General features: G+C 37.3%; 2 protein-coding genes across 5 annotated transcripts in view; one reads left to right on the top strand and one right to left on the bottom strand.

The window, feature by feature from the left end:
• Positions 1–8202, top strand: part of LOC127651547 (SH3 and PX domain-containing protein 2A-like) — a 143547-nt gene extending 135345 nt beyond the window's left edge. For all 4 annotated transcript variants that reach the window (XM_052137436.1, XM_052137435.1, XM_052137434.1 and 1 more), the window contains one exon: positions 40–8202. In XM_052137436.1, the coding sequence (XP_051993396.1) occupies positions 40–1980 (1941 nt within the window). In that variant the 3' untranslated portion in view covers positions 1981–8202. The remainder of the gene's footprint in view (positions 1–39) is intronic.
• A 9999-nt stretch (positions 8203–18201) lies between these two features.
• The window catches only part of LOC127651928 (E3 ubiquitin-protein ligase NEURL1-like), a 57381-nt gene continuing 49356 nt past the window's right edge, over positions 18202–26226 (bottom strand). Inside the window, exons 5-6 of the mRNA XM_052137997.1 lie at positions 21068–21217; positions 18202–19374 (exon numbers count right to left, since the gene is read on the bottom strand). Coding sequence (XP_051993957.1) covers positions 19133–19374; positions 21068–21217 — 392 coding nt within the window. The 3' untranslated portion in view covers positions 18202–19132. The remainder of the gene's footprint in view (positions 19375–21067; positions 21218–26226) is intronic.

Here is a 26226-nt window from a genome sequence, read left to right as displayed (position 1 = left end):
ATATTCTGTTACATTAAGTTTGTATGGTGTGGTCTCCAGGTCATAGAGAAAAACTCTGGTGGATGGTGGTATGTCCAGATCGGGGATATGGAGGGTTGGGCACCCTGCTCCTACATTGATAAACGCAAGAAGCCCAACCTGAGCCGGCGAACCAGCACACTCACCCGTCCCAAAGTTCCACCCCCTGCTCCGCCTGTCAAAAAGGATTCTGAGGAATCACCTTCTCTGGGGGGCTCAGCCTCCAAAGCTCCAGAATCCCCCAGTCAGCATGTCTACGAAGAACCGGAATATGATGTTCCTGCCCCTGGCTTTGATGATTTGGACTCTAAAAGTTCTCCAAAACCAGAACCTCGAAAATTTGAAATCAAAAGCAATCCTTTGGCTGCCGAGAGAATCGCACAGGCCGGCAAAGCATCACCTTTATTAAAGGTGATGACCTCTCCTTTGAGGAAAAGAAACTCATTGGAAAATGTCAATAAGGAGGAGGTGATTTACGAGAATGAAGGCTTCAGATTCTCCTCCAATGACTTCACCTCTCCTAGAGACTCCAGTGGTTGTGATTCGAACACCCCAAGGAGTCTCACTTTGGGTCGCAAACCTCTCAGCTCCTCTTCCTCTCCTGGAGGAGGGAGGCCACTCCGCAAGGTACCCCCGGATATAAGCCGAAGTCATTCTCTTGGCCGGGCAGAGAGACATAGTCCCAGGTCGTCATCAGACGAATCAGGTCGCAATCCCAAAAGAGAACCCGTCATGCGTAAAGACGTAGAAATTCGGATCGGTCAGAGTCCCTTGGCAAGGTCCAAACCTGTAGTGCGACCCAAACCACTTCTTACAAAGTCAGAGCCACAAAGTCCTGAAAGAATGGACATTAGCAGCCTACGCCAGCAGCTGCGTCCCACTGGCAGTCTCCGGCAAGGTGTGGTCTGTGCGTTACGTGGTGGTGAGGATTCCGAAACGGCTTCAATTGTGTCCTCTGAGGACTTTAACTCCACGAGGAGCAATTCGGATCTTTCAAGCATATATTCCAAGGGCAGCCGTGGTGGGGAATCAGACCACGATAGTGCATTCTACAGAACCACAGATGCCTACGAACGAGCCCAGGAGTCAGAGCTCAGCTTCCCAGCTGGCGTTGAGGTGGAGGTACTGGAAAAGCAGGAAAGTGGATGGTGGTTTGTCCGTTGGGGTGAAGAAGAGGGTTGGGTACCTACTTTCTACCTGAAGCCAGTCTCACATCCCCATGATCTAGGTGTTCAAGAGGTCCGTGATTGCCATATTGTTGATCTCAGTGGCACCAACAAGTCCAACAGTCTTGAGAAGAACGAGCAACGTGTTCAGGCCCTCAACAACCTCAACCAGCAGAACCTGAGGAGCTTGAGCAACCCTAGTCCACCAATCCCATCCAAACCACCCGGGGGCTTTGGGAAACCACCTGCAATGCTGAATGGCTCTGGCGTACGGATGAGAAACGGCGTTCGTCAGGCAGCAGTGCGACCACAATCTGTCTTTGCATCTCCACCACAGCCTTTGAAGGACGCCAAGATCCATACTGGATCTTTGAGAAGAAATGAATCGCTGGGCGCAGGTGACCACTTGAGGTCCGGAGGTGGTGTTCGACGAAACTCCTCCTTCACTGCTGTTCGGCCACAGCCAGCAAACGATGTGCGAGTGAGGGCTGGAACCACCATTACAGCACCTGTTGGAAGTCAAAGCCTATTGATTGCTCAGAGAAATGGCATTCCTGTCTCTACAGTAAGACCCAAGCCTATTGAGAAGACACACCTTATTCACAACAACCTTCGAGAGGTTTATGTTTCAATTGCTGATTACCGTGGGGATGAAGAGACCATGGGTTTCTCAGAGGGCACTAGCCTTGAAGTTTTAGAAAAGAATCCAAATGGATGGTGGTACTGCCAAATTGTAGATGGCTTACATGGACGTAAAGGCTGGGTACCATCTAACTATCTGGAGAGGAGAAAATAATTCCCCAGAAATGCTCTAAACATACACAATTGTAATCAAAATGTATAAAGATGAATTGTCTGGAGGACTGTGCTTTTGGTTTAAAATGAGAGGGACAGAGCCTTTAAAAAGGGGTTTACATTAAAAGTATTGCAGGTGAATGTCTAGCAAAATACCTGCCATAATTTTATGCCAAATGGGTGCCTTCCATCATTCACTGAAAAGAGGAATCAGTCAAACACCAGTGAACCAACATTAATACCAAACTTCAGCTTAGTGCCATAGCCCTATGAGTGCAGAAATCACCAAACCTATTTTGTTACAATGTTAAAAAGATAATTTCAGCATAAGTGCAAATCTAATCTTTTGCACTCAGAAACTAGAAACAGAAATCTGTACAGAAATACCAACAATATCAAATGTTCTGCAATTGAGCACACTCTATTGAGTGAAACCAAGCAAAACTTTGATTGTCTTTTTTTTATTATTTTACTAATTGTTTTGTTTAATGTTTTATATTTTCCTTAGAGATGTATTTCTGCTTTCTTGTAACATCCAAACAGTTGCAGGTCATGATTATTTACGTCTCTTTTTCTTTCCCATTCTTTAAATCCTCGGCAGTCCAAAATTAATAAAACATGTTTAAGGAAAACAGTCTGTGAAATCGACATGCGGTTGTGCATAGACCACCTCATTCCCCACCTCATTACTGGTTTTATGCCCAAGTTAAGTTTACAAAGTGCATCTGGTCCTACGGTTTCTGGTCATATCATGAGGGTAAACGGCTTAAGGTGACAAGACTTAAGATTTTGCTGCTCTGTGTGTGCTATATCGGCTGTGATTGCAGTGATAATTCATAAATCAGGACTGGAAAATATGATGTTTTTTTTCTGCATTTTATCCCAGGGAAGTAGTTACGTAACATTGAGCCCAAAATGTGATTGCACCAAAGAAGAAAACCGAAATGTTTGCTAGTTTATTTTAGAATTAATATTTATTTTATGGATAGAAAGAAACACAGTGTACGTACTTGTTTTATCTGGAAGAACTTGATTTTTTGAACCCAAAGAAAAGTGCATTATTATGCAAGGTTAATTCCTACATTACGATATTGCTGGGCAGTATTGAATTTACAGTTAATTTTCACACAATAAGCAGTTTATAATATTTTACTTTTATCATTTAAAGAATAGTATTTCTTGCAATCTTAGTCCATAGTCCAAACTTTGAATTGTCTTCTTTATAAATTTCCGAGCTTTGAGTACTTCCTCTTCAAATGCGATTTACTCAAATAATGTTAATTGAAAACTGCATCAAACATCTTGATGTTCAAGACTGCTGAAATATTTTTCTAATGAATGGTGTGAGCTCTTAAATGGGTTTAACTCTACCTTAATGTTATTTTGTTTTCTGCTGGACAGTATTATAATTTTAAACAATTAAAACATGAATTACCTGCTAGATTGCAGTTATATTATGCAGAAAGTTGTTTATTTGTTCTTGTTTATTTTGTTTGTTTGTTGTTGTGTGATCACACATGGACAATAATGATGATTGAGGTGGGTCATTTGTTGTAAATCAATGCATATAAGCTTTTAAAAGCAAAAATGCATTGGTTTAAAGATGCAGTGTCCTTCATCAGCATATAATTTATTTAAAATAAAATAGAAATTATATTTATATTTTGTAAATGTTTTTATATTTTTGTCAGTACAGTAATATTTTGCAATGTTATATTGTTATTGGAGGCTTTATAAAATAATTTTTACATTACATTTTTTTTTTAATTCTTTAAACTTTGTAACACAAATTGGCTACTTCTATATTCCAAGCTTTTTTTCTACCAAGCTGTAATTTTTTGCCTCTGATTTGGGCCTCAGTTATTTACAGCAGATGTGTCTTAAAATCAAAAATGTATTCTTAATGAATTCAGCTAAACATTTTTTTCAATCAAGTGGTTTTTTATCGGGAATCTGTTTTCCCCCCAGGCTGAATGCTGCACCTTTAGCAACTATGGACACTTCCTTTCTCATTATTGAACCACATATAATGCCTGATTATTCTTAATCATTTCATGTTATTTTAATTTCATCACTCCCACAGATGAAAGCAACTAAATTTTCACACTACACACTAATTATAAACCAAGTAAAATCCAGCATTAATAATTGGAAAGAGCACAAAATCTACCCAAAATAACAGAATCATATTGCTGTCTGTAAACAATTAAATAGTTCATACATTTTATAATTGCAAATATGGAATTTGGAGGAAAAAAGCATGTCTCTATAGTTACATGTTATATGGATTTCAAATAATTGTGATGGACCAAATTTTATGGCACAAAATCGTGAGTGTTTTATTAAAATGGATTATCATAAAATAAACAGCAATAATGTCAATAATGATTTTAAAGTTCCAATTCGGGAATAGTTTTTTTACTTTTTAACTTTTCAATTTGAAAGTGAAATATGAGCCATTGCACTCTCGCTCTCCTTATGACGAAGGCATTATAGAAATGTGTCAACTCACTACAACACAGCGCTTGTGATGGATGTTGCAAATCTCCATTAACACAATGCTTTTTATCTTCATTTGAGTGTCAAACTAGTTCTTTTTCATATTATTTCTGTATCTGCTAGCTTTGTTTTATTTCTTGTTTATTTATTTAATTTTTATTATAATGTTTCTTACTGTTTTGCTGTTATTTAATTTTTTCTCTCACTTTTGTTCACTTTTGACATTACTCAGATGGAATGAGGAAATGTGCAATACACAAACACTCATCTCACCAATTAAGAATCAAATGAATCCGAAATCTATTCAATATTGCCTAGTTTTGTCCCATAGGTATTTTGTATCCTCGTCAAAGTGAGCATATTACATCACCCAATGTATTTTAAAATGTTTAACTGAAAGTAAAAATCCTCCCATTGATGGACCCCAACAGTTTACCGCCCAACCGTGACTTCAAAGTGATTTCTACTCACACCTTTTTCCCACCAAACCAGAACTTTCTTAAAGTAGGTTGACTCCATCAATCCATGGTAAATCCCAAATGAAATAATGAGGAAGCATGGGCATATCTGAGAAGTAAGTTGAATTTGTCAAATCACAGTCACGTTTTTGAGATAGCAGCAGCAGCAGCAGCTATATTATCTCTCTACCACACACTGCCAAACGATCGACGTGTCTCTCTGACATCCACCCCTACATTCCCCTGTTACCATGGCAAACACGACTACTCTATCCTAAATCCCATTCATCAACAGCAAGGTCGTTTATAACTGTAATAGATCCAGGTTTAATTTACAACATCTAAAAATGACATGAAAACACATAATATGTCATTACATATCCTAAGTAGAGTGTATTACAATCTCTACTCTTCCAGTCTGAACTTATTCATATTTGAAATGCCTTTCAAAAGTCAAATTTCTGTGTTTATATTGTGAGATCCTTTGAGTGCATTCAGTTGAATGCATGTACCAAAACCAAGGGAATTTGACACTGGTTGAAAAAAAGGAGGTTTTTGAAGGACTATCTTGGATTTCCTAGACAAGAGAAGACATTTATTAGCGAAATGCTGTCTTTTGCTTTCCCTATTTAAAAGGCAACTTTTTTGGCAGTTGCTGCCAGTTACTTTTCCAAGTTTTCATTTTACATTATTGCTTTAAGATTTATATATATATATATATATATATATATCAAGAATCAGAAGAGAATACCAATAAGAAGAATAGGATCATGAGTACATTTGTGTGCTTGTGTGGTGTATTCTGAGGTGGTTTGTGTAAGGGAGTTTTTAAATGGTGGTGAGAGAAGAATAGAGGGAATTTTTGATTTGATGCTTGGTTAAAAAAGGAAACAAGGGAGGTCAGATATGATTGAACAACTCAATTGGACTTATGAAAAAATATTCACTCTGAAAAGATTGGACAAGTGTCCTAGAAAGGAAAGAGGCCTTTGCTGTAATTAGCACTTCAGAGAAGTTTATACTAGCAGCAAGTCATTATGATGTCACAATGGTATTGCAGAGTCATAATAGCACTGGTGAGTCACAGTATTCTCTGTAGCATCTTTGGAAACTTGTGTTATTTCTGTTGGGAAACTGTCTGCAACTTAATTCAAGCATGCAGCCTAGCCTTCCGATGCCAGTGTTTTTGAAAACATTTCTCAGTGCTTTGCTACACACATGCTGAGGTTCAGAGACTCGAGAACAGCTATGATGTTCCATCGCATGCTGCTGCAAACCTCGTTACAACAATTAAAAAGTTGCTGTCGGAATCTGAGAGAGAATAGGATTCCACGTCTCTAGCACACTCACTGCACTATAAGGAGTAGGGGCTCGCTGTGAAATCACATTTCGTGAACACTTGCTTAATTACAGATGCTCAGGATGAACGCAGTGAATACAAATGTCACACTGATTACGGATGTCGGGCTGATGTCATATGCGGAGATAGATTGATCATGTCTCTAATGGCTCACAGCGTGTCAAGACGGATAAACATCATCAAGAGGAATCATCTATGTCTGCGAATGGCTTCATTTGCCCAGGCGTTTATATGATGTGGAATTGTTGCATTGGGGTTTAATGAAAGTTGTTAGAATGAATATGATTGATAGAGGCTTGTTGTTTAGTTGAATGATTGAATTCACGAATATTTAACAGAAAGATCGATCAATCGGATCTAGGGTAGACGGCATATTTAAATTGACGCAAATGAAAACAATAGACATAAGCTGTGTTCCAAATGGCGCACTCTACACAATTCACTCAACCATCTGGTATATGAATTTTCAAAGCGTAGAACTGTCCCAAATGGAAAACTAAAGTTATTTTTTTTACTACATGGAGGTTCACTGTTTTCAGCTGCCGGAAGTGACATTTCAAATGCATGTGATGTGTTGCCACTAGCTTTAGAATACGATTTTGGACACACCTATACAGTCTGTTCAAAATGTCGCACTGTTGTGTACCTTGGTGTTGATCTTTGAGCCGGCAAAACATCAAAAATACAATACCAGTCAAAACACACCTTCAACACACCAACTTATTTTTTACTATCATTATTTTCACATTGTAGAATCACAAATGGATGTATGGTAAATATGTAGTAACCAAACTTAACCAAAATGAATAACACGCAACCTACTGAACGGACTAGTTCAATCCCTCACAGCATTCATTCACGTACAATTAAATATGGTGCCTACCTAGACTAAGATACATAATCTGATACACTAGCATTTAATGTAATCAGGATGTGTGCTAGATTAGGCCTATTTTAGGAGTGAATTTGGGTGGAGAAAGTTGTATGTTTGTGGCACTGCATTATAAGTGCTTAGCAGGAGTTTCAGTACGTTTTATGTTTTGTTTTTCATGTTAATTTGCATTTACGTGTATGTCCCAGATATAAGAGTGCTTGGTTTGAGTGAGCAGGCCATGTTCCTTCTCCACAATGGTTCTCATCAAAGTGTTGCATCTGATTTCTCACTGTTTTCTGTTGCCGTCTTTGTGCGGCTCTCTGCTCCAATTACCATTCCTCTGCTCTTAATTAAGTCATGGAAATAACAGCACATGGGGCCAGTATCATCTTACTTAAAAGCAATCAATGACTGAGTGTTTTGATAAGTGTGTCCTCTCTGAAAGTTACATTTATTGAGGTTTGCTTTTATCATGCTGCGACTTAACGTCGTGCCCCATGTCTGTCTCCTCACAAGGGTTTTTCATTATTTTGTATTTTCTAAATCGCATATCATAGATTTATGACAGCAAATCCTTGGACAGCCTTCCTGAACTTTACTCCAGTCCTTCAAAAAGACATTTTTGATAGTAATCAAAGTAATTTTTCAACCAATGTCAGATTCTTAAACAAGAAAGGACAATGTACTGTAGATGGCAGTCAAACCAAGTGGGATTCTGCAATCTTCTGTTACAGATCATTGGACATAAAGTATGTTTGGTTGCATATTTGAATTTCCCTCTTGCCATCAGAAATGCATTAAAATGCGTGCCCTTAAAATTTTTTGAGAGAAAGCCTTGCATTGATATTATTCAGCGCTCAGCCAAATCTACATTTCATATGCATTTCTTTTAAAGATAAGTGGTCTACAGCTTCAACTTTTAATTTTCAGCATTATTATGTTTTTTATCTTTTTTGTTGTTGTTTTTGTACCTTTTTATGTTTACATTGTATCTTGCATTGTCCTAAAGGAAAACACAATAAAATGTATCCTTGTTCTTATACCCAGTTGCCATGCATTCGTCTATGTGCAGTATAAACCGACCACACATATGCTGGACGCAGAGCACACATTGTTTATAGATTTATAGGTATACTTTATTCACCCTCATGTCATTCCAAACATGTATGACTTTGGCTATGTCCGGAATAACGTGCAATACTAACACATTTTCCTTACTACTCTACTCTCTCTGACATCCACCCCTACATTCCACTGTTACTATGGCAATCACGACTCCTCTATCCTTTATTCCATTAGTCAACAGCACGGTAAGAGATCCAGGTTTAATTTATAACGTCTAAAAATACACGTAATATGTCATTACGTATCCTAAGATCTAAAATATTTCAAAGATAACTTGACTGCTCACATCAGTGCTGTTTCTAGGTAGAAATGGCTGCTTAGGGTCCCTGAGCCACCAGGGGGCCCCACAAAGCAAGATGATTATATATATATATATATATATATATATATATATATATATATATATATATATATATATATATATATACACTCACCTAAAGGATTATTAGGAACACCTGTTCAAGTTCTCATTAATGCAATTATCTAATCAACCAATCACATGGCAGTTGCTTCAATGCATTTAGGGGTGTGGTCCTGATCAAGACAATCTCCTGAACTCCAAACTGAATGTCAGAATGGGAAAGAAAGGTGATTTAAGCAATTTTGAGCGTGGCATGGTTGTTGGTGCCAGACGGGCCGATCTGAGTATTTCACAATCTGCTCAGTTACTGGGATTTTCACGCACAACCATTTCTAGGGTTTACAAAGAATGGTGTGAAAAGGAAAAACATCCAGTATGCGGCAGTCCTGTGGGCTGAAAATGCCTTGTTGATGCTAGAGGTCAGAGGAGAATGGGCCGACTGATTCAAGCTGATAGAAGAGCAACTTTGCCTGAAATAACCACTCGTTACAACCGAGGTATGCAGCAAAGCATTTGTGAAGCCACAACACGCACAACCTTGAGGCGGATGGGCTACAACAGCAGAAGACCCCACCGGTACCACTCATCTCCACTACAAATAGGAAAAAGAGGCTACAATTTGCAAGAGCTCACCAAAATTGGACAGTTGAAGACTGGAAAAATGTTGCCTGGTCTGATGAGTCTCGATTTCTGTTGAGACATTCAGATGGTAGAGTCAGAATTTGGCGTAAACAGAATGAGAACATGGATCCATCATGACTTGTTACACTGTGCAGGCTGGTGGTGGTGGTGTAATGGTGTGGGGGATGTTTTCTTGGCACACTTTAGGCCCCTTAGTGCCAATTGGGCATCGTTTAAATGCCACGGCCTACCTGAGCATTGTTTCTGACCATGTCCATCCCTTTATGGCAACCATGTACCCATCCTCTGATGGCTACTTCCAGCAGGATAATGCACCATGTCACAAAGCTCGAATCATTTCAAATTGGTTCCTTGAACATGACAATGAGTTCACTGTACTAAAATGGCCCCCACAGTCACCAGATCTCAACCCAATAGAGCATCTTTGGGATGTGGTGGAACGGGAGCTTCGTGCCCTGGATGTGCATCCCACAAATCTCCATCAACCGCAAGATGCTATCCTATCAATATGGGCCAACATTTCTAAAGAATGCTTTCAGCACCTTGTTGAATCAATGCCACGTAGAATTAAGGCAGTTCTGAAGGCTGAAAGGGGTCAAACACAGTATTAGTATGGTGTTCCTAATAATCCTTTAGGTGAGTGTATATATATATATATATATATATATATATATATATATATATATATATATATATATACAGGTGATCGCACACGCTCGCTCTCTCTCTCTCAATATACTAAAAGCTCAGAGTAAGACTCAAGCAGCTGTTATGGCTGCTTGAGTTATAGGGGCCCCGTTGTACAGAACGTCTCGACGCAGTGCAATGTTTGCCTGTGCTGTTTTTCAAATATTTTTTTATGTAAATATGGGCTCGATCAACATCTTTGAACGTTTCGCAGTGTCTTGCTGTTATGCCGTCTCATATTAAAGATGCCGTGTCGAGCTAAGTACTTCAAATGTTATATTCCTTTTGTCGCGCTGCTTCTAGCTTTGGGGGATTCTCACTCACACACATACGGGGCAATTTAGAGCATGTTTTTGGACTTGTGGGGGAAACCAGAGGAAACCCACGCAAACACAGGGAGAACATGCTAACCCATACAGAAAGGCCCTAGTTGAGCTGGGACTCAAACCCAAGACCTTCTTGCAGTGAGGTGACAGTGCTAACCACTGAGCCACTGTTGAGCCAAAGTAAGGGATTACTCTCAATTTTTAGAGCAATTCTATATAAAACAATAGTTAAATTAAAGTATAAATGTAACGTCTAATGTTGAAATGGATGGTCTCTCAATTAATGCAGCCCCCTTAAATTCTTTGGCCAGTTCATGAATAATTTATTTGATTTTATATGATTTATTTGAAAGAATTCAAATAACCATTTCATGACTATACTTATATTTTTCATCTGGTCGAGGTTGATAAGAGTTTTAGAAAATAACTAGTAATAGGTACAGTAATCTAATTATACAGAAGATGTAATTAGTAGTTAACTTACCCAACACTGGTTATAACATGAGAATCGACACAATGTTCTGTGCAGCTTTTGAGCTTAATCAAACTTTTGACAGCTATCCTTTTTGAAGACTTTTTTTATTGACAGTCGAGATGTAATATCCTAAAATTCACCAACCTATAATTGTTTTCTATAGTCGTACTCCTAACATGAAGGATAGGGGGTTGATTAGGACAGAAAGTGGGGAGACAATATTGTTTCATCCACTAGGGGGAAGCCTTAAACAAGCTTGAGCTGTTCTGCAAAGAGTGCAGCGCTGTCATTCAGTCGAGATGGACATAAGTGCGTTCACAGAGGGTTTCTGCTTCGGTTGGTCTCAGAAATATGCACCATTAAACACGAGGGGACATCTTCATCCTCCTCTCGTCTCCAGAGCACGTTCAAGCACAGCATCAAAGATAACTTTGATCCTTCATCTGCTCACTTCCATTCTCACGCTCCACCTTTAATGTCTGATTTAGGGTCAGCTCGCTAGGCTTATGTATTCTCAACCTTCTTTTTAACGGATCAAGAGTCAGCTGCTGTTGGTTGGTGATCTATTACTTTATGGCAGGTCTGTTTTGAGGCGATTGTCATTAAAGAAATAGTCCCAAAAAATGTAGTTCTATCATCATTTTCTCATCCTCATGCAGGGCTAGCTAGTGGGGTGAAAGGTGGAAACAATTCTATGGGCCCAAATGTCCAGGGGGGCCCCACAACAAATTAAATACTGTTTTTATTGACTAGGTAAGGGGCCAAGAGCAATATGGGGTCCCAGAATTCCTTGAAATTGCCCTAACCTCATGCCATCCCAGATGTAAGTGGAACACTTCCGCGTTATGACTCCAGTGGTTAAATCCATGTCTTCAAATATTCATATATTACATTTATATAATATTAAATCCACTTTCACTTCTACATGCTTTTGTTTATTGCCGATTCCCACTCTTCGTACATATTGCCACCTACTCCTATGATTCTGAGCATTAATGAAAGTTTTCTAAATGTAGAAAGATTATATAACTTTCTGCACTATTTACAGAAGGTCACTATTAATATCTAAGGAAATTAAAGGAAAAAGAGAGACATAGCAAATACTAAGAAATTCACATACATTTTTCAGTCAACTTGTCACTAAAATGATGAGATCATCTTGTAAATAAAATGTTGTATCAAATAATAATAATAATACATATAAAATTAATTAATTGATCAACACCGGAGACTGTCATACATGTTTGATTCACTGTTAGCTAATACAGAGGACAAAGAATAAACAGCCCAATCACTGAAACATCTGCAAATTTTATTGACACAGTCATCTTTGACTTAGACAAAACAAGGATTCATAAACTGATCACAGACTTTAAGAAAAAAAAATACAAAAAAACAATCTAAACATGGATTTGAGTCAAAAATAAAATGCCACAATAAGCCAAACCATATTTTTGTGACTACATCACTACTGACCTCATAGACTCATGAATCACTGATTCATTTTACAACACAGCCCTTAACTGAACCCTGGGAAAGAGGAATCATACATTTTGGATTCAAATATCAGTTTGGTCTCACTGTTCACCAATGGGTAATGAGTGAACGAAACACAATGGTCAAAAATGCTTAACAGGAAAGAAAAATTACTAGGAAAAATATAAGCAATTCCAATCATATTTGTATGTGTGTGTGTGTGTGTGTGTGTGTGTGTATGTATATATATATATATATATATATATATATATATATATATATATATATATATATATATATATATATATATATATAATGAAGAAGGGTATGTTCATTATCATTGAAAAAATATTCAGATTTTATAAATATTACAATTAAAATGTTTTAAGGTTGCGGTGAATTGATGCATTCCCTGATCCCACATGTGATTGCTTCACAAAACATCAAAAAGTTTTTTTTTTCCTTTTGAAACAAAGTATTGGTCACTTTGTTAATATGGCTGTTTTCATTATATCTAGAGCTGATTCATTGATTAAAAAGAAATTATAACAATAAAAAAACAAACAAACAGGAAAGCTAAATACGGTAAATAACATTTACCACAGAATCTGCAACACATATGAGATTCAACACATCATGCCATAAACGCATTACATAAATAAAGTACATTACAGGGTCGACGACAATCAGAAATGAATTCAACTATGGTGCATTTGTAAGGACTGTATAACCCTCTGTAGTTGCTAAATAAAACAATGCAGTGTGACTATAGCGTGAATGTAAAATAAATAATCCTGTTCTATTGAGATTCTGAAAACACTTTACAATAATGTTGTATTCATTAATATTAGTTAACTACCTTAGTTTACCTGAACTAACAATGAACAATAATTTTACAGCACTTATTAATATTTGTTTATGTTAAATTTAACATATAATTTTGTTTGTTTTCAAATTTAAAGTTGTATCTGTTAACATTAGTTAATGCATAATAAAATAACATGATCTAACAATGTAAAATTGTGTTTTCCTAAATTAGCATTAACTAACATTAATAAATACTCTAAAAATGTTGTTACTTGTTATTTCATGATACCTAATGCATTAACTAATCTTTATGTTCTATATTAACATACAGAACCTTATTGTAAAGTGTTACTCAGATTTCATTTCAAGTATAAATTATAGAAATCTGGCATAGGATTAGTACACTTATTTAAACAAGACTAACTTACTTTAAAATGGTTTCAAACATCAACAGAAAGGTGATGTCATAAAGGGGGTAACATGTATTAAAAACAATACAATCAAATTTCTTAAAGTGACAAAAACACAAAGATTGGCCTTATAATACACCCTAAATTGAGCAAAAGACATCTTTAGAGAATGACAGAACTGGGGGAAAAGCTCAGGGGTAAGTAACAGTTGTCAAAATAACGTGACTAACTTTTGAGGAAAAGGTGCCTAATTTATGTGACTAATAAACATGTACAAATTTTTGTCAATATGCTCACGTTTTTTTTCCCTTATGAATTCCAAACTCTTAACAAAAGCTATTGCCACAAATATGAGGCCTTTAGGGCATTTTTGGAACTGTACTGTATGTACTGTACTTCTAAGTAGCTCAAATTGGTAAATTTAGAATAGTCAGAAAAAATGATCTGGCTTCTAATAAAAAGCTGGTTGTTTACAGCTAAACCCCGACAGGTGCAGTGCTCACTATAGATTGTGGATACAAGACAACCAGCAGATAATTCATGAAATACATTGGTGTATGATTATTCGGTCCAATAATCCAAAAAGGGACAAAAACTAAAAGCGCTTCAAAAACCCCTCAGATTCAGACTTTATTAGGTTCCTCTAATGACATAAATTAACATTCAAAAGTGAATCACCACCTCAAACAATAGAGTAAAACTCTTCACAGAGTATCCTGTTAAGAGTGACGCTTCTCGACATGTTGTTAGCATTGCCTGAAGGAGTGCTGGCTAATACTAATAGCAGCATGAATTTAGGTGCCAGTTATAACGATTGCTTTACACAAGCTCACTGGCTAGTTTTGAACAATATTAGCCTGCAGTCCATTGTAGTTAAATTATATTACTTGAGCTGCAAAGACATCCACGCAGTCACTAACACAGAGGCGTACACGCACAAACACACATTATTGTGTCCTCTTTTATACGTATTGCAAGAAATTGCAAAATGTGATTTGGATTTTTAAAAAACTGCAGTTTTAGCTGTTGATGTGGATCACTGATTAAGTGGAAAATTGAATTGCCATTTACAGGACATAAAAAAATCTTCATTGAATTGAAGAAGACCTCTATCCTCACCACCCATACACGGGTGATTCTCACAAAAACATGTCAAGGTCCCATTGCACCTCAAAACCAAAATTAAAAAAACAAAAACAAATAAAAAACAAAAGGACATACACTGGTGGCAAAATGTTTGCACTAATGTACAGATTTTGCTGTTTTGAAAGGAAATTGATACTTTAATTCAACAAAGCGGCATTCAGCTGATCACAAAGTATAGTCAGGACATTACTGGTGTAAAAAACAGCTCCATCGCTATTTGAAAGAAGTCATTTTTGATCAAATCTAGACAGGCCCCATTTCCAGTAGCCATCACTCCAACTCCTCAACCTTGAGTAATCATGCTAAATTGCTAATTTGGTACAAGAAAATCACTTACCATTATGTCAAACACAGTTGAAAGCTATTTGGTTCATTAAATGAAGCTTAACATTGTCTTTGTGTTTGTTTTTGAGTTGCCACAGTATGCAATAGACTGGCATGTCTTAAGGTCAATATTAGGTCAAAAATGGAAAAAAGAAACAGCTTTCTCCAGAAACTCATCAGTCAATCATTGTTTTGAGGAATAAAGGCTACACAATGATTGAAATTGCCAAAACAACTGAACATTTCATACAAAGGTTTACTCTACAGTCTTCAAAGACAAAGGACAACTGGCTCTAACAAGGACAGAAAGAGATGTGGAAGACCAGATGTACAACTAAACAAGAGGATAAGTACATCAGAGTCTCTAGTTTGAGAAATATAAACCTCACATGTCCTCAGCTGACAGCTTCATTGAATTCTACCTGCTCAACACCAGTTTCATGTACAACAGTACAGAGAAGAGTCAGGGGTGCAGACCTTATGTGAAGAATTGCAAAAATATAAGCCACTTTTGAAACAGAAAAAAAAAAGGAAAGTTTAGAGAGGGCAAAGAAACACAGACATTGGACAACAGATAATTGGAAAAGAGTGTTATGGATCTTAACCACATTGAGCTTTTATGGGATCAACTAGACTGCATGGTACATGAGAAGTGCCCAAGACAGTCACATCTATGGCAAGTGCTACAGGAAGTGTGAGGTGAAATGTCACCTGAGTATCTGGACAAACTGACAGCTGGAATACCAAAGATCGGCAAAGCTGTCATAGCTGCATGTGGAGGATTTTGATGAAGTTGTAATAGTAATTTTCACATTATTAATGTCCTGACTAAACATTGTGATCAGTTGAATGCTGCTTTGGTGAATAAAAGTACCAATTTCTTTCCATACAAGCAAAATCTATACATTATTCCAAACGTTTGGCCGCCAGTGTACATATACACATAAAGAAAATTAAGCATTTAAGGGCCATTAAGATGTTTGCATTGTAAATTTATTTTTGTAATAAGCACATTTTCCCTCAAAATTCTTGTGACTGTAAGACATCCGGAAGTATTTTTGTAACTTTTTTAAATTAAAATAAGCAATAAATGTACAACAAAGACAACTGCCATGATGTAAGAATTTGGAGGCAAAATGATTAGAAATAATGTTGCAATGCAATAAAAAAGTCAGCTTCATAGGCTTAATTTTCTATACACAAAAATATTATTTTTTATTTGTTTCTATTGATTTATATGTGAAATAAGAACTGGACATGTTCCTGACAGATTTTGAGATTCACCCACACAGTTCACCCTCATTATAAAACTGTACAAAATTCATTAAACTTGCCTCGGGACAAAGAACGGAGGTCACAACTGCTCATGTCTCCTAAAAAGTTTTCTGCTCCAACCCACATAACTATTTGTAAAGCGACAGGATGTTTCATAACTTAATCACACTACCATGCCCTAAGATTTATTGGACACTGTTTGTCAAGGCCCAGAATAAAAGTTTACATCTTCTCTTAAACAAATACTTGCCTACTCTTTATTTGCAGTAGGCTTTGCAGGAGGGTGAGTCTTTCAAATGTACCCATTTATTATTTTTGTCCATGATTTTTCCCTTCTCAGCATCAACAGGGATGATGAGCCAGCTTTACACCTTATTTCACCTCTTTTCTAAAAATAGTACATTTTTATACATTTGTTATTTAATATGGACTAACTCCTCAAATATCCTCTCCCGACAAATTACTCTTTCACTGGTTAACGCCTTAAGGCTGTTTTCCTTCTTGGATTTTGCTCTCCATCGCAATGTTTCAATTGCTTCAAGTGCAGATAACACAGAGAAGCTGCATTTATGTTCAAATCCAGTCAAGATTGAGTTCACAGTAAATTGAGGTTTGATTAGTCCAATGTGGTTTAGGGTCGTGAGATGAAATGCTCTATTAAACTGCTCTTCTCTGTGGTAATTACACATCACAGTACCACTGTTTCAATTAGAAATGTCCAATATTCATTTTCTATATCCAGGAGGGGAGGTGTAACAAAACATTAGATCAAATGAGCCATTGGTTAATTGTACAACAAATTATATCTCTTCAACTCCACCATAACATTATGCTGTTGAACACACACATAAGCAAAGTTATAGCGGACCGTTAACTGTTTTGACCTGCTACCTACCAAAGCTTTAAATTACATTATGAAACATGATCAAATAGAGAGTAACAGTAGGGTTCCAGATTTAAAAATCACGTTCCCTACAGAGATAATTGACATTTTTAACATTAACTTTTAACGCAAGTTAAATGATTTCAGAGGTTGTTGAGCAATTATTTATACTTCTGTATAAGCCAAACGTCAGTGCTATTTGAACTTAAATTATTTATTTATTTATTTTTAAGAACTATACTACCCATAATCCCCAAAGAGAATCTGCCATGAATCCACCAATCAGAGAAGTCTCCGCTACCATGGAAACTGTAACTGCTCAACAACGTTCGCCTACTTACACGAAGCATTGTGAATGACGTAATCGAGTTGATCCTCGTACAATATCACTTTTATATATTTGTAGATATTTTAATATTGTACAATAAACTCAAAGGAATGTTCGGGGTTCATTTCATGTTAAGCTCAATTGACAGCATTTCTGGCATTATGCTGATTACCACAAAAATGTATTTCGATTTTACCTTCCATTTCTAAAATAAATAAATAATAATAAAAAAAAATGTGTGGTTACACTGAGGCAATTACTTTAGAAAATAAAAGGGGACCAATTTTAAAGTCAGAAATGTAAAGCTCCTAATTTTATCAAAACAATTAATATTTATATAAATGTTTCTTACAACTGGTGTATTATTTGAGCAGTAAAGTTGTTTAAATCAGCGTTTTAATGGTTGTTTTGAGGTTTACAGGGCATTTTTCCAAATGGCATTTTTGCACCCTTGAAAGTCTCTTCTGGAAGGGAACACCACTCGAAGGGTTGTTCCAAACAAAAGTAAGAAAGTACATTTTTTCACAAAGAGCCCATTCACAAGACTTTTAGGGAAGCATACTTTCAAACTGTAATGTCATGATGTAATGTCAGGGTGCCCACATCAAGAGCTCTGTCCTTCATAGTAAGTAGGGCATAGGAATGATTACTTTCGATTGAAAAGTAATTTATATATATATATATATATATATATTACTTAAAATCCATTTCTAGTCTTCTAGTTGCTTAATATTTGATTTATTTATCATACACAATGCTTCAAGGGATGTATAGTGATGCCCAATGTAATACATGATGTAAATTGTATTGTATCTTCATCAATTTCCACTTCAAATCTAAGTTTGTAATGTTGCGATTCTTCTCGGTATTGGCTGTTTATGTTCATGGCTTTGAATCTTTTGATATCCCTATGGAGAATATGAATGGGACCGGAACCAAGACTAGTGCTAGAAAAGTGTGCAATCCCTGTTGCACTTTTTAGTAACCAATCCATAAAGACCTCCATATCAACATGGCAATACTGACTTCAACTAACACAAAACAAGAGCAAGCTGTCGATAAACACACCAAAGGAACACAACTAGCATGAAACGTCGAGGGATGAGCGCACTGTACCTCTTATCTGTATTTTTTATCCGTCTCAGCCGACCACAGACAAAAATTGTGAGACACTGAGACATTGTTTGTATGAATTTCATCGGTGAAAGTGCTGTAGCTGATCTGACTAAATCTGAGAGAACAGCAAAGAACAAAGAGAAACTACTGAAAATGATTCCAGCTTTAAAGGATATGCACCTATGCTATGAACAAGACTTCTGCAGTTTCTTATGGCTCACAGAGAGGGTAAAATAAGCGGGAGACATGTAACCTTGAAAGTCTTCCGTGAATCACCTGAAATGTCCTGAATTGGTTGAGATATTTTCCATTATTGTTGTCTTATGTCAGTTGAAAATCCAGATGCTCCTGTGGAGCAGCAACATCACTGGTTACCATAGCAACAAAGACTTGATCATGAAACACAACAGACCTTTGCGAATAGATGCCTGAGCCTTGATGGTTCAAGGGTTCAATAGTCATTGCCATGGGAACACAGACCCCATGAAGTCCCTGAACTGTGGCATCACCCCTCTCTTTAAATACAGATCTAATTGAGATCTTTAATGGCCCTTATTAGGTTGGGTGGGGGTGAGGGGCCCCTAAGTACTCCGGTAGGTCTTTATAATGTCTTTAATGGCCCTCCTACAAATTGGACAGCTAGCGTTGGCCATCTTTTTGAGGCGGAGGCCGCAGGTGTAGCAGAGACACATGTGTCCGCAGGCGTAGATGACCGTGTCCACTGTGTTTTCATAGCAGATAGAACATTCGTCCAGCCATGAGCCTGAGGCAGATGGGAAAGTGGGTGATTTGGGCAGACTGATGGGCGAGTTGAGTGTTGTTCCTGTAACGAGTAAGAGAAAAAGTGTTATACTGTAGTGCGTCTTTTTAAAAATGTATTTTTTGTCATAAATGTCAGAATGAAACTGCATTTTCAATTAATTTCTGAGTGCAAGAAAATATTCAGCAAGTAAAAATGTAGGACGTGTATATGACAGGTGTTTGAAATTGATGGTTGAAAAATTAGAAGGATTGGGCACATCTTTGAAAAAGGTAAAGTAGGGCTTGGCGATATGACGATATATGTCATTGTGAAGATTTTGCTATATCGTGTATATCGTGATACGTAAATATTCATGTGCGCAGTGCAAGCGTATCTATTTTTATCCTCTTCTGGAAAGTCATTCATATGTAATAGTGGATTATTTAATTTGGTCTTGGAGCAAATGTGAATTCAAAATAATATTTGTTGTGGTCTCCTATTCACTCCCATTCACCGCTGTCGAAGTTTACCCTGCAAACGTTTACTTCTGCATTCCAAAACCCTGAGTGTGAAAAAGGGCTATTATGCATATCAGGCAACGGTGCATTTTGCGGGGTGATTCTGAGAGCTCTACACCAGAGGATGCAGCAGTCCAACCTGATCTGAGACACTCTATCTGGACAGCGTCACTTGATCCAGACACCTGAATTATCTCTTTAACATGCCAAGGTGCGCTTGGCTACACAGCACAAATGTACTTCTCAATCATTTGATTAATTATTGCTGATATGATCAATAGAAAAGTAAAACAAATTAAGGAGAGATTGTCATTAAAACATTAATATCTGTGGTGTAGGTTCACAAAAGCTGACTCTGTTTAGAAACATTTTACCTGCAAACTGTGTCACCTGACGATAATCACTTGTGGTAGGCTAATACAAACAATCTGTATTACTAACTTAAAACGAAACATGCTAAAGTATATAATGTATGCACTCCGCATTGTCATTTTGTTTTTTTGCAAAAAGTGTTTTTAAAAGTTTGAAAAAGGTATTTTCTGCAAGACATGTTATTTCTATCGGGAAGAAACGCAGGCTTGAGTGAAGTTTGAGATGCCATTTATTTGATAGATGTAAAACGGGAGGTGATGTCTCTCTCTTTGGCGTAGGCCCCGTCCGGCAGTCCGAGGGAGTTGTACCCGGAAACGTCATGTCCTGCCGGAGATAGGAGGCAGGGGCGAGGAGCCTATCGCCCTGCGGGACAGGGCTCAACTGGTGGTGGTGGGGAGGTGGAGGTTGCAGTGTTAGCACACCGAAACAGCAATGTGATAGATTGTGAGCGGACTTATAAAGCATTGGCGTACGTGCGATTGGCTAGGAGTTACCCAGCTAATGATGTGATGATGTACACCTGCTGGTCTTCCCGCTAGAACTACGCTCCACTTCCATTTTTGTTGTGTATTTTTTTTTTCTAAAATCATGTAATATTTTCTTTATTACTTTGCTTTGAAATGATCTTGAGTTTCTGAAAAAAGTTTATAATAATATTGGACAACAACATGTCAGACTGAAGTGTAGCATAATGTGAAATTGAGTATTAAGGTTGTGTATTTATTTTATTTTTAACTTTGACTCTCAAGTTGTAAATAAGGAGAAATATATAAAAGAGGAAGTAGATTTTCCAAAAATAGGCATTACAAAATGGTTATTCATTATGTCAACCGATTTGTATTGGTTTTTCAGTAAAAAGAATACATTCTTTTTGGTCATATCACCTTCAGTGGAGCTGCATAAGGCAGCAGAACAGCGCAGTTCAGTGAGGCTGGGTTCTGGACTTCCACCGCACAGGCCTGAGGGCGAGAGGGGCAAGGCAGTGGGGGAACCCGGGCTGGAGGTGTCACGAGCATCTCCCAAGACAGAGGAACCTGAAAATAAATATTACAATACAACAGGTGACCATTTTAAATATAATTCAACATTTATTTGAGCTCAAGCTTGATCTTTATCTCAGATAGTTCTTTCAAATTTGTAAATCCAGTTAAATAACAATAATTAATAAGTCTCAGAGAGCCCAACTTCAGACTATCGGAATAAGGTCTAGTCCACCTTGCATTGCATTCTGACCTAGAACCAGGGTTGTGCGAGACTATTGATGCTCTAAGTTGACATTACTAGTCAGTCTGTATTATTCCCCATTAAGCTGTTCAACATTTTTACACATTAACATTTGTGTTTATATTTTTACAAAGGATGCATATTACTGTCACGTTAATGTTACATTTTAAATATAATTAATAATACAATTATTATAAAAGGATATCTGGAGCAAATCTCATCTCGTAAGATGAGCAAAGTAGCTATGACATCTGTTCGGTGGTGGTGCAGGAAGTGGATTTCCAAAACGTTGGCTTGCAAGTCGCTATGGATGTTTTCACATTTGAGTCTTCTTTTATTCTGTGCGTGCTTGTAAGTTATTCTGACTAGTCAACTCCAAAATATACATTTAAATGTCAGTGAAATTTGTCGTTTTGCGCATCCCTACCCAGAACTGCCCACTTAGACAGGAAGGGAAAATCTGAGTGACATGCACAATGAACAATCACAGTTTGATTTTATCTATAATATATATAGGTGGAAAAATCTGAAGTTAGAAATAACTGAGAACAAACATGAACAAGGTTTGCTCAAGGAAATCTTGTTGTATTGGTACTAAGTGCCAAATCGGAATATCTTTCAAAGATTGATTGCACAAAACTTGCAAACATCGTCAAGTTTAGTGACTAGATCTTCCGCTGAAGTGATGTTGCATCCCTGTACCTTGTTTCTAGGAAGACCAATAAAAACCTACATTCTAACTCCCATAAATTCTGTTGGTCAGTGAATGGACCATGCATGTAGGTGTGCCATCTGAGCTTGAGACTAGAAATTAGTTCAATCCACATACAGTAAGACATTTAAAATGGCATTTCAAAATGGCAGATGTCAAGTTGTTAGTCGCTGTAGTCTACATCACAAATGAATCAAAGTAATGTGTTGCTATTTAGACTAAAGTCACCCTAACTGTGATTAATTTAGGTTCACTAGAACTTTAGGTCTCCTGCTCTCTGCAGAACCATATATTGCACATACTGTGTTGGTGGATGATGAGGGAGGCATTGGTTCCACTAATCTCAGTGCGCTTTTGTGGCTGCTGGAGCTCAGGATGGAATCTGAATCTGACCCCTTTAAAAAGCATGATGGCCTGGGAGTCGTTAACAGATCCAATATCCAGACGGCCAAATGGTGCAGCATAGAACAGTATTATATGAATAGAATTTGTGATCACATGTGTGCATATAAAGACATTTTACAATGGCTTCGAATGTGACATCCAGTCAAAATGTAGAGTTGGAACTATCCGAATAAAATAGAATACAATAAAGCATTAAGCCTTGAGATGTAAAGCAGAGTGCCTAAATCCCGTTAACCATGGTACAATCACTGTAACACATGACCTCTTGTGGATTATTGCTTTTATAATAGCAGAAATATGTAAAATGATAAAAGACATGAATGTTCAATAAGTAGATAGATTTATTACTATTAATAATGAAAATAAACAATTCTTCCATCAAGTAAATGTTAATTGGCAACCAATTACAGTGCTCCGGACTGCAACTAAAATGGTGACAAAAAATAAATGATTGCGCCAATAATTCGCCAGTCTGGAACTTTGTGTGTTTTCACGTGTGGTTCCATCAGATATCATCTTGTAAGTTATTGAATTACACACACACACATATATATATATATATATATATATATATATACATATATATACATATACATATACATATACATATATATACATATACATATACATATACATCTATATATACTGATTTTTACAACTATCATTAATTATCTAGCAATTCTGTAATTTGGCAACAAAAACAATGGCACCATGGTATTTTAATTTTTTTCATCTGGTGCCCTGAATGTAAAGTCCAGGTGCATTAAGATAAAATGTACAGTTGCAGGTGTGCATATATTACCATGTAACAGTGGGCCTGAACATGGCTCATCCAATTTGAATCTAGAGTTGGAACTATCCAAAGAAGAATAGAATATTGTGGAGCAGTTAAATATATATATATTTGCAAACATGCCATAGATGGGTTTCTCCCTAATGTTTAACTGTCACACAGGGTTGTGCACCATTTAGAATTGAACGAAGAATGCCAATTCAATTCAATTCCAATTCCTATAGAAAGCAAGTTAATTCTTAAATTCTGAATTTGGCACAGTGTGTGTGATAAAAGAGCTCTGAGACTGAGAGTTAAATTGCACTGATTTCATTCGTGCTATGCTTGATCATCTGATATATGTACACATATGGTATATGACAGGGAGTGATAGAATTGGCTGATCCGAAACTACAGTAAGCTGACCTAAAACCCCAGTTAATGTAGGATCCTATCAGGCTAGTCTAGATGACTGCATTTGTAGCATGGACCTACTCTGGAATAGATCTGTGGGATTCCCCAAAGCTCTATCTTATGCCTGCCAATGTTGTGGTTTATGCATGCGTGTCTTTTCTTTGTATGTGCTGTTCTCACATGTTTGCATACAGTACGTTTTACAGTGTGATCCTCTATTAAGCTGAAGAAAAGGTGAGGTGGGGTAGGGTGTTATATATGGGGTGGAGTCCACAGAGCGTGATCCATTATGAGTCTGAAATGCCATTCCACCTTCCTGCCATTCCACACATAGACACATCATAAATCCCCTCCTCTAGGCCATAGCAGCTGGCCCTGGATCACAAGGGCCAAGCCTCTTCAAAAGCATCGATACTAGATTAACAGAGATGCAAGAACAGCTGAGTCTCACTAACATTTACCCGTACAGGGAGTAAAAAAAAACCTATTAGAGAAAGTCCGCCATCTCTAAAGGCCTTTGTCATACATAAAATGAGCACTATGTGTCAGCATGGTAGAAAGACTTTTCTATATTAAAAACCAAAAGGGGTAAACCAGGGCTGGACTGGGAAAAGAAATTGGCCCAGGATTTTACATAGCAACTGGCCCAAAACTTGTCCGCTGTCCTTTTCTGCATATCGCGGCGCTGTTTTATGGTCCGTTCTGCATAAAGATGTGGCTCATTTTAGCTTATCACGGCCCGTTCAGGCCATTTCGCGGCCGGCCAGCTCGGTTCTCCCGATGGCCAGTCCGCCCGATAGGCCCCAAAGTGCGTCGGCCCACCAGAAAAATGGCCAGTATGCTAGAATACCAGTCCAGCCCTGGGGTAAACTGGCTGGCATGGTATACAGTGGCCCCCCAAAAAATAATTTGGACACTTAGCACTTAGCTTAGCCATCCCATAATTTAGCTTATACTTTTTCTACACCAACCCAAAGGTGAATGGCTTCAATTACATTTCAGCGTCCTAAAACTTCTTAAAATTCCACCATGTTTTCAATCTTACATTTACAGTCACTTACATCTTAGAGAAGGAAATGGAGGAAATTAGTATTTCGCTTGCAGCATGTGAAAGTAAAGGAATGAGTAACCTTCAACCATATTAATCAGTGAGCTCTGCGTGTCAGTGCTTGGATGAGCTGCTTTTAGTTTCTGCTTGGTTCTAATAACAAGTTTAGTTAAACAACATATTTTAAAACAATTTTTATCCAATTTCATTTATTTCACTCAGTTCAGAAAGAATATAACGGTATGTCATTAGCGGAATCATCACCAACTGTATATTTTTCATAAATTCGATTGCATCTCCTCCACAGAAGCAGATCATATATTTAGCCCTATTGTTTTCTGCAGGAAATCAAAGATGACATGTCAGGGCTCGCTGACGTAGTTTTGTCTTTGATTTGTTATTGTGTACTGGCATAAAAAGACAAGCGTGACTGTTCCTGTCTCTGCACATAACGTCCGGGTTAAAACCCCCAATTTTCCACCAATCAAATTTAGTTTCTGATACCGCCACTTTGAGGCATTGTGAGCTCTTAATGACATAGCTGGGAAAAAGCATGCAATGAGAGATCAATTAGTGACTGTAGCAGCTACCAGCAATGATGGATAGACTGAGGGTGGAGACAGTTCAGAAAGAAAAAAGGGAAAGTCAAAAAGCAAGGCTGAGTAAAAATAAAATCATGTAAACACATTTTCTGATGAGTACTTATTGCAAGACATAAATACTAAATTATTTGTCTAATTATGCATTAGTGACGTGTATAGACACAATTGTCTGATTGCACTATTTTCCACTGTGCTTGTACATAAAGTGGAAAGAGAGTAAGTTTGTTTTGTGTGTCCTTTATAGACATGGATACATTAGTGGCAAGCATCAGTGTTACTGTAGCTCATACATGGTATTCAACTTTGAAACCTAACAATTTCTAGTGCTAAAAAGAGATTTGCAATTACTTTACTAAGCAATCAGACTCATTACCTTGTCACTTGAAAAAATCCCGTAGCCTTTGAAGGAGAGAGCCTAGCCATATCCAGGGATCAGAAAATCATAGACACTTGGTGGTGGGATCTTTTGACTTGAGCCAGTAAGCAATCGCATAGCAACCACATACTGGTATAATGTCATGGTGTATAACTCAAATTTAACTTATTGATTTGCATTGTTTTATGTCTTCATTTTATTTTCCTGCTACAGTGAGCACAATACATTTTCTAACAACTAAATTGTTATAGCAATGACGTTTCACACCTTGAATCTTGACAAAAAAAAACACAGTGCTAAAAGGTGAAATTAGAATGACAAATGGAGAGCAAGAAAGAAAGAAGAGACCGTAAACGAGAGAAATGTTTTCTCAAATGAATGCTCTCAAATGAAGTGTGAATAACCCACACTCCTCTTCACTTTCTCATTTCCTGTCCTTCAGTGCATGCTAATGAGATGGTTGAGTGCGTTGGTTCAGCGTTGGAAGAGC

The sequence above is a fragment of the Xyrauchen texanus genome, chromosome 11 (genome assembly GCF_025860055.1).
Source record: "Xyrauchen texanus isolate HMW12.3.18 chromosome 11, RBS_HiC_50CHRs, whole genome shotgun sequence".
Lineage (NCBI taxonomy): Eukaryota > Metazoa > Chordata > Actinopteri > Cypriniformes > Catostomidae > Xyrauchen > Xyrauchen texanus.
This window is presented reverse-complemented; position numbering and strand designations above follow the sequence as displayed.